This window comes from Mytilus trossulus, unplaced genomic scaffold, assembly GCF_036588685.1.
Source record: "Mytilus trossulus isolate FHL-02 unplaced genomic scaffold, PNRI_Mtr1.1.1.hap1 h1tg000411l__unscaffolded, whole genome shotgun sequence".
NCBI lineage: Eukaryota > Metazoa > Mollusca > Bivalvia > Mytilida > Mytilidae > Mytilus > Mytilus trossulus.
The window spans coordinates 12,381-22,271 of record NW_026963352.1 but is presented as its reverse complement, the minus strand read 5'-3'; the positions used below and the strand labels follow the sequence as shown (position 1 = coordinate 22,271).

General features: G+C 31.7%; 1 protein-coding gene and 1 long non-coding RNA gene across 2 annotated transcripts; both read right to left on the bottom strand.

Moving 5' to 3' along the window:
* Positions 1 to 264: 264 nt before the first annotated feature.
* On the bottom strand, positions 265 to 2,854 carry LOC134702180 (transcription factor AP-2-delta-like). Its single transcript, XM_063563254.1, has 3 exons — positions 2,718 to 2,854; positions 2,058 to 2,257; positions 265 to 1,234 (listed from the first exon to the last, which is right to left on the bottom strand). Exons 1-3 carry the CDS (start codon positions 2,841 to 2,843, stop codon positions 1,102 to 1,104), a joined length of 459 nt encoding a protein of 152 aa, XP_063419324.1. The 5' UTR covers positions 2,844 to 2,854; the 3' UTR covers positions 265 to 1,101.
* Positions 2,855 to 6,396: 3,542 nt separating this feature from the next.
* LOC134702176 (uncharacterized) lies at positions 6,397 to 8,610 on the bottom strand. Its single transcript, XR_010104361.1, has 7 exons — positions 8,568 to 8,610; positions 8,120 to 8,141; positions 7,831 to 7,871; positions 7,259 to 7,286; positions 6,969 to 7,009; positions 6,665 to 6,692; positions 6,397 to 6,421 (listed from the first exon to the last, which is right to left on the bottom strand). It is a non-coding gene; the product is annotated as an uncharacterized LOC134702176 (long non-coding RNA).
* Between the last annotated feature and the right edge of the window lie 1,281 nt (positions 8,611 to 9,891).

Sequence of the window (9,891 nt, the reverse complement as noted above, 5' to 3'; positions counted from 1 at the left end):
ATAACATATTGAAATATAAAATGACATACAGTCATGGTTAAAATTAATATTAATTAATAGTAACTTCTAAAAAAAGATTACAGGTAATCATCTCAAGACAATATCATTCCTTAATACATAATTTGCAAGCAGTGTAATCAAACATATATATAACAGTATTCTTTAAATGGAATTGGATTACCTCCCTTACACTGCTTTTAAATTGTATAAATTGTCCTTTAAAACCAGAAAAACCCTCGTTTTCCTTCTTTCTGCCCCTAATTGCTAAATGATTTGAAGCATAACCACCCATAACCATTCCTTGGTAGTATGGAAACTTTTCGTACAATTTCAGAGAGATTTATACACTTAAACACAAGTTATTGACTGGAAACTACAAAAATGCTTATTTGGGTCCCTTTTTGGCCCCAACTTTTAGAAACCCCCCTTGGAGCAAGAACCCCAAAATTCAATTCCAGCCTTTCCTTTGCAGAAAGAAACCTTGTAGTATATTTTAGAGAGATCCATACACTTAAACACAAGTTATTGTCTGTAAACTTAGAAAAATGCTTCTTTTTGGCCCTTTTTTGGCCCCTCATCCCTACATGTTCGGGGAAATTAACCCCAAACTCAATCCCAGGCTTTCCTTTGTTATATTGAACCTTGTAGTACAATGTCAGAGAGGTCCATACAGTTACACACAAGTTATTGTGCGGAAAGTAGAAAAATGCATTTTTTGGGGCCCTTTTTGGCCCTTAATTCCTATGCTCCATAACCCTTAAATTAAATCCCAACCTTCTACTTATGGTATTAAACATTGTGGTACAATTTCAGAGCAATTGAATTACTTATACACAAGTTTTCGTCCTAAAATTAGATAAATGCTTGTTTTGGGCCCCTTTGGGCACCTTATTCCTAAACCTTTGGGACCATAACCCCCAAATCAATCCCAACCTTCTTTTTGTGGTTATAAACATTGTGTTAAAATTATATTGATTTCTATTTACTTATATAAAAGTTATTATCCGAAAACCATCTGTCTTCGCACGGCGCTGACAACGACGACGACGACGTGATACCAATATACGAAAACAAAAAAATACTTTTGCGGTCGTATAAAAATTAATCTATGTGTTTTGCCAACTCTTTAACAACAAAAGTTAAAGCTGGTTTCATAAAACCATGAGTAAGTCTGCTTCCCTCTTCTAGGTCTCCAATATTTTCTAATACGTCAACAGCTTTAAGTAGAACATCTCTGAAAAAAAGAATAACTGATGTGTTAGCCTTTGTTAACAGAGATATAAAAAGACTTATGTCTAGGGGGATGGTGACGTATTGATAAAATGAAACAATCTGTTCATTAAGGACAAGTTTTTGACTGAACTACCAATGTGCCACTCGACTTTAGAGCAAATTACTGTGCCTGAAGTCGATTGGCACACTAATAGTATACATGCATATTTGAGTACAATATTGCATATTGGAATGTAAATGCAACAAGTAATCAACAACAAATGGAAAACTAACGATTAAGTATAATAAAGATGGAAGAGGAATTATATGTCAATCTTGAAGGATTTCTTGTTGCCTTAAATTTCTTTTTTCACATAATTATGTTGTTTTTATTTAATTTAAATTTCTGTTATCTAATAATCGTCGAGAATATATTTTGGTTGTGGTGAAGTTAAACATTATCATTTTGATGGCAAAAGTTTACCCTGGCCCATAGCCATCTGAGCTAAAGCCGGCTATTCTTAATATATTTTCACTTCATCATGTTTCTACACAACCATATCCTGAATTAATCTGAAATTTGTCGGATTAAATATGAATGTTCATCCTATCTTTTGCACAGTTATTTTATTCAAGTAATTGCCAAACAAGTATATCATAAAATATTCCAAAATAACCTTGGCCTCTGAAAAGCAAATGGCTATTCCTTCATCATACTCGAAAATACATAATCTTTATTTTCTTGGCAGCTTTTAACTATTTTCATAGCATACTTTATGCAGCTAACATCTTTTTTATCTAGGATTATTACAAAGAGGAGGGGCTTGTAAAATTTAATTGCTTACCGAACTTCATTAGCTTCTTTTCTTGATGAGCATATTTTACTAAGCCTTGAAAAGATTTCGCTCTTTTCAACAATGTTGCTGAAATCATCAGCCAAGTCTTTTGCCTCTCCTTCTGTAAGGCCTGAAAATAAGCTTATAGAAGTCTTGATGTTTTTTCTTATAACAATTCCTGGTGGAATATTTGCCACTGATCTGCTCCTCTGGAAATAAAAAAATTGTACGTTTTCAAACACATTTTTATCCTTTTTAACATTTCTTACCAAAATAATTTCTTAGGGAAGATAATGAAATAAAGGATTGAACAATTGCTGATATACTCACAACAAAGCCAGGAATGACAAGTACCGTAGAGCTAATTGGGTAATAGTGAATTGATTAATAAATATAATCAATGAAGAAGAAAAAATATATCGAAACACTGTACATTTGGTGAAATAACAATATTTAGTTTCCACCTTTAAATTACCATTTGTTTTAACATGTTTCAATGATCCTATAAAGCAAAAAGAATTAATTTAAATGCTAGGCATTATCAAACTGGAAAGGAATTAATAATTTTATCAAATCTCATTATTCAAATATTGACTTTAAATGAGGAAATGCAACAACTTGAAGCGTCAAGGACGTTTTTCCTAGTCGGATTTAATCAAATGTCGTTACCTTTAACAACTGACAGACCATAGTCGATGAAAGGTTTTCAGGAGATCCAACTCGCCTTTTTACTTCCTCCCTACTAACTTCATAGAACCTCTTTTTTCCTGTTAGGCTTAGTCTACCAGGAACCATAACTGGCCAATCATTGCAGGAAGCTACAATTTGAAAACAATTGTTGACATTATATGCATTGCATCATTTTTATATTAAAATATATAATATACTTGGTTATATGAATTAAAATTTATACTTTAATGTATCTGTATACTTGACTGTGTAGCTCTACAATTCTTTCTGGTGAGCTAAGCTGACGACCATTTCAAACATTCAAATCAATCCAAAGCTTTATTTAAGGTTGGCATGTCACAAAACAATAACAAAATGTCTCTGAGCTTTCTTTAAGCCGACATTATTTTTTCAGAAGGTGGTGGCAGGAATTCAAGTGGATAGACAATTCATCATTGCATCATTCTTTATCTGTTCAAAGTACGGTTTATTCATTTTCAATTGTTAAAAACTAATTCTAACATTTTGTTGGTCAGAATATTTATTTCCATCTTGTCTTGGCAAGTAATTTAGAGTTGTAACCGTCCCATACTATTCATTTCAAAATTCATCCTACCCACTCCTATTATCAAATGGTTATGCTCTTATCACTGTCCTAGATATTGAAAACTAGCACTGCTTGGAGTGAAACATTAACACGAAAGGATTAGCGTGTATTTTCAGGGTAGAGTTTTCCAAAGGAGGCATTTCAGTTGCAACCCATAGTTATTAAATTATTCTATTTAAAATAGGGATGTATAACAAAATGTTAATTGTATATTTGGAAATACCACAGCTTGAATGAGATAATTCGGGGTTTTACCATCTCTTTCTGCTGGCGAAAGCTTTTGCTGGGCTTCTTTTGCAAGCTGCAACATTTCGTCCTCCCAGGAATCATAACATAACTTCGAATCTGCAATTATAAAAGAAAGTGTTTGCTTCATTCAGCTTGTCAATTTCTTTATTTATAATTCTCAATCCTACACACATTACATGCACAAGGTCTGTGCATTAGAAAAGGCTAAAGTGACGAATGAAAATAGCTTAAACTTACAAACATTGATTTAGAAATAGAACGTACATCGTTATCAAATCAACAATTATCTCTGGTGCTCCTGAAATGTTATGATGTGTCACCAAGATGACTAGTGCAAAAAGAATAACAATGAATGCAATGACTTTAACAAACTTTGGCACAGTTATATTTTTCCTGAAAGCATATGACGTAATGCAAAAACAATTATAGGCTTTGTCCTGCCTCCCAAATTAATATATAAATATAAAATTCAATATCTGTGTTAGGTTTCCAGTGATTACAAAAGTAAATATTTGTCTTAGGTCAAGAGCAATTACAAAGATCAACATCTATTTATGATGATAATTGGTAACGGAAAAGAAGAACCAGAGTTTACAGAAGTCAATATTTGAATATTACAATTTGCTTGACTTGACACAATTTCTGTGTATGATGACAGAGTACACTAGTGGAATTGAATATCTATATGAGATAACCACACAAAACCAAATGCAATGTCATTGTAAGGTGACCAGATGTAAACAAGAGTCAACAATTGTATGGTGTAGGTATTTGACCACAGAAAACCACAATAAACCACAATAATATCGGATGAAATAGAACAGAGGTTACAAATTGCAATGCCAGTGTAAGGTGACCTGAAGACACCAAAGTAAATATTTGTTTTAGGTCAAAAACAAAATATAATATCTGTGTATGATTACAAATGGTAACGGAGAAGAGTGACCAGAGTTAACAGAAGTCATTATTCAATGGTGTATTTGTCCAGAATTCACTGAGGTTAATAATGTGACCAGAGGTAGTAAAATTTAATATCTGTGTAAGGTGACCAAGGTTACTACTTTAAATATCTGTGAAAGGTGACAAGGATATAACCTAATTAGATTTATGCTTTGGATGTAAGGTCACCATATGTAACCATGATCAATACATTTTTACAGTGACAAGAGTTAACAAATGTCTAGATTTGTGCAAAATGGCCAGGTGAAACCAAAGTCAAAAAGGTGGTCAGAGGTAACTAAATTCAATATATGTGTATGGTGACCATATGTAACCAAAGTAATTATTAGGTCAAGAGCATTTACAAAATTTAATGTCTATGTATGATGTCTAAAGGCTACATTTGCAATATCTGTGAAAGATGACCATAGGGAACCAAAACTTATATATGCATAGCACGAGTATGTGACCATAAATAACCAAAGTAACTATCTGCTGAATGTGACCAAAGTGTAAATATTTCAATACCTGTGAAAGGTAAATATTTGTCTAAGGACACATATATATGCATGTGTAAGTAGACCAGAGGTTTCCAAACTTAATGTCTTGGTAATGTGACCAGAGGTAACCCAAGACTATTTCTGCAGGTGTTTTGCGACCAGATTCAACGAAAGTTAAATTTGTGTTAGCCAAAGGATTCCACAGTGTTTCACATACATGTAGTTAACAATCTTATCATCACCACCAGTCATTTTAAGGCCTATTTGAATTTAAAGGTAACTATTTTGTATTGGTTACCTAAGCTACACACAAGACCCATTACATATCCGTTTCATCTTGACCTCTTCTAGAAGTTCTACAACTAATCTCATTCGTTGTTATCGTCATATCAACTGCAGCTGCACAAACAATATTTCAACTATCAACTATATTTACAAAAAACATATCAAGTAAATACCTACCACCTTCATCTTCATTTTCTGTAGTCTTCTGCAAAAGAAGAGAAAAAATATTATGACCTAATTATGAAATCAATTTACTTATCAGAAAAAATCTTACGACCATAAATTTGAAGTGATTAAAAATATTTCGATAAACTAGTAACACATTTTTTATTGTAACATGCTCTTGGTGCAAGTACACAATGGTACCATTTCAAATTCTTTTTTCAGATTTGGTTTTGGCAATAATGATCATGGAAAACAATGTTTATTCTGTTAATTGTTATAAGTGTATTGAATACAATATTATAGTAATCTATATCCATTTTCAAGTCATGATGCATATCAAACCTGTTCTCTCTTTTGACTCTCTGATTGATTTTGACTTTCTACAATGGAATAAAAAAAAAACGTGAAACAGTTGCTTGTAAACGCTGATATTTGGTTCAAGAGTTATAAATTCAAATCAACCAGAAAATTGAATGGTTTCAATTAAGTCATAACTGCCATTATATAAAAATCTTTCACAAATACATCAGTTCAAATTAAATACAAATCGATCACCAAATATTGGTACTACATAAAAAAAAAAATACCAGGAGCAGAGGCATACACATTCTGTCGCCATCATTACATATTTCAACAACAAATCAAATGAATACATACCAACTTCAACACACTTATCTTCAGCTCTCTGCAAAATAAAATATAAAGCATTATAACCTAATTATGAAATCAAATCATCTATCAGAAACGATCGTCTAAGGATATATATGAACAGATCAAAAGATTTTGGTAAATAATCAGACATTACTCATTATAAAAAAAACTTTGACACTGGTTGCCATATGCATTCCAATTTGTTTTATTGTCATATGGTGATTACAATGATTTCTATTCTTGCTGAACCGCTGATGTATATCAAACCTGCTCTCCTATATTTTCTGTCTGTGGCTTTCTATGATTATCTGAAAATGAATAGTAATAAACGCATTAAACAGTTTCGTGTTACTTTTGGAAGAATAATCAAGTCCTAGCAATTCAATACAACCATAACGAAAAATAAAAGTAGTTATTAATCAAGCTAAAGTAGCCATTTAATAAAAATCGGTTAGTAAATATTGATATTACAAACAGAAATAATGCAGGCATAAGCATAACAATATTGTCGTCATTTATATATATCTAAAACATATGAAATGAATACATACCAGCTGCATTTTCTTTTTCGTCAGCTTTCTTCAATAAAAAAGATAAAATAATTATGAACTCATGATGTAATCAAATCATCTAGTATAAACTATTTTATAAGGATAATTCTGTTATAAAATTCTGACATTATTCATTGTAACATGTTTTGACACTTAATTCCACTTCAAATAATGTGTATGCTTAGACCTGCTTTGATTGCGATGATCATGGAAAATATAATTCATCGTAATGATTGTAATAGATATAATGAATTATATATAACAATATTCTCTATTTTTGATGAACCAATGGGGTATATCATACCTGTGCTCCTCTCTTTTGTCTCTTTGAAGGTATTTCCTTTCCTATAAAAGAATTAGAAAAAAGATCATACAACAGTGTCTTGTTAATTCTGATATTTGTTACAAGTCATTTTAATTCAATGCAGAAGAAATGTAACTGCATGTTTGTTTTATCATGACAAAGTAACAAGTTTCTAAACATATGTCACCAAATATCAAAAACGCAAAGAGATATAAGCTATGGTATCATATCATTATTCTGTTATAATCCTTTATAGTATATATTGAACAACAAAACAAATGGATACATACCACCTTTTTCATTCTTTTTTTCAGCTTTCTGTAAAATAAAAGATGAACAAGGCCATAATAAATAATAGGTTTGTTTGCCCAAACGCTACCTACCCAGTAAAAAGCTGCCTACTCAAATTCTTTTATTGTCCTAATTTGAAGAAGTTTTTTTTTAATCAAATAGGCATGAAGACAAATAAACATCTGATACACAAATTTCTTTTTTTGAAAAAAAAAAAGAAAACGCCTTCCTACCTACCCACTGTCTCAACCTTTGGGTAGGGTTTGGGCAAACCAAAATATTTTTAAGTGTGGCCCAATAATATGGAATTTTTATGAAATTAGTTCGTTTTTCGTAAAATATCTGATGAGTATGAATATAACGTTACTAAGTACATTTGATATACCAGAAAAACATTGTTTTGTTGAATGTAAAATGCTCTGTTTGCCAGCTCAATTTCAATTTTGCTGTCAGTTTTTTTTTTTTTTACTATGACGAACCTTGATTATACTAATCTTTCAGTTAAGTGGTGAATGTAATGTTCTAATAATATATATTAGTATTCTTGCTGAATCTATGATTTATGTCAAACCTGTTCTCCTGTATTTCCCTTCTGGGACTGTCCTTGATTACCTTAAAATATAAAAATAGAACCATTAAACAGTTTCGTGTTACTATTGGAAGAGTAAACATGTCATAGCATTTCAATACAACCATAAAGAAAAATAATAGTAGTTATTAATCAAGCAAAAGTAGCCATTTAATGAAAATCGGTCACTAAATGTTGATATCATAAAAAGAAATACTGCAGGAATAAGCATATATTTAACTATATTGTCGTCATTATTATATATTTCAAAACAAATCAAATGAATACATACCAGCTTCATTTTGTTCAGCCTTCTGCAATATAAAAGATATGATACAAAACTTTTAGGAATTTTTTGTCCTCAATGGTCTTCAACTTAGTATTTTATTTCTTCTTGAACATTGTTTTATTTGAGCGTCACTGATGAGTCTTTTGTAGACGAAACGCGCGTCTAGATAAATATAGAATTGCAGTCTTGGTATCTATGATGAGTTCATTTATGATTATAACCTCATAAAATAAAATTAACTAGCAGAAACTATCTTATAATGATAATTCTGGAATAATATTGTAGCATGTTTTGAGACTGAATGCCACATTAAATTATGTGTATGCTCAACTTTTGTTTACGATAATCATTGAAAATATCGTTCATCGTGTTAATTGTAATAAAAGTATGGAATTCTATATACATGTAACAATAGCATTTGTTCGTGCTGAACCAATAATGTATACCAAACCTTTACTCCTCTCTTTTGCCTCTTTGATGGTCTTTCCAATTCTACAAAAGAATAAAGAAAAAACATTAACAGTTGCTCATGAATGCAGATATTTGGGAAATGTCCTTTTGATTCAATACAACCAGAAAATATTAAACTATATATACATGTTAATATACAATAAGAAATGTGGTATGGTTCACAATGAGACAACTATCCACCAAAGTTAAAATTATAGGCATTCATAAGGCCTTCAACAAAGAGAAAAACTGATACCGGATTGTCGACTTTAAAAGGCCCGATATAAAAATATGAAACAATTCAATTTAGAGGACTATCGGCCTTATATAGAACAAAACAATTCACGAAAAACAAGCATGACAAACATAAAACAACGAGAACCAGTTGAAATTAACTGCATTCTTCTGACTGGAGACAGGCTAAAAAAAAAGGTACAAGGTGACCAGCAGTTACAAAATGCAATGTCGTTGTTAAGTAAGCAGAGGTTATCGAGTACAATCGTTGTGTATGGTGACTAGAGGTACACGTGTACCAAATTCAATATATGCGTACTAACTTATAATCCTGGTACCTTTGATAACTATTTACACCACTGGGTCAATGCCACTTCTGGTGGACGTTTCGTCCCCGAGGGTATCACCAGCCCAGTAGTCGGCACTTCAGTGTTGACATGAATATCAATTATATAGTCATTTTTATAAATGTCCTGTTACAAAACTTTGAATTTTTCGATAACTAAGGATTTTCTTATCCCAGGAATAGATTACCTTAGCCGTATTTGGCACAACTTTTTTGGAATTTTGGGTCTTCAATGTACTTGTTTGGCTTTATAACAATTTTGATCTGAGCGTCACTGATGAGTCTTATGAAGACGAAACGCGCGTCTAGTGTACTAAATTATAATCCTGGTACCTTTGATAACTAATTACGATATGAAAAGATACCAATTTCAGTATATGTTGACCACAGATAACCAAATTCAAAATCAGTACTGTAACAAATTTATCACATGTGAAAGGTTGTCAGGGATATCCAAAAGAGGTATCCTGAAAGATGACATGTGTACACTTATATTAACTGATCCAAGTAAAAACAAGAGTGAATATATGACCAAACCAGACATAATGAAAAAAAAATATTTGTAGGTTAATGGTCAGGAGTACTAAATAGAAGTCAATACCTACTGTTACTATGGGTATTCGAAGTTCATTATATTGAAAGGTGACCACAGGAAGCCATGGTCTTCACAGTTCAGTGCCCTTGTGACGAGTGAAAAGAAAATATTCTATCTGATATAAGAAACATACAAATGTTTAACCTTAGT

What these genes read in the sequence shown, in the direction of transcription:
- LOC134702180 (XM_063563254.1), bottom strand. Translation starts at nt 2,843, where the DNA reads ATGGTTCCTGGTAGACTAAGCCTAACAGGAAAAAAGAGGTTCTATGAA. An exon ending in TGGTCTGTCAGTTGTTAAAG is followed by an intron (nt 2,258 to 2,717) that starts GTAACGACATTT and finishes TTTTATTTCCAG; the next exon opens with AGGAGCAGATCAGTGGCAAA. An exon ending in AAAGAAGCTAATGAAGTTCG is followed by an intron (nt 1,235 to 2,057) that starts GTAAGCAATTAA and finishes TCTTTTTTTCAG; the next exon opens with AGATGTTCTACTTAAAGCTG.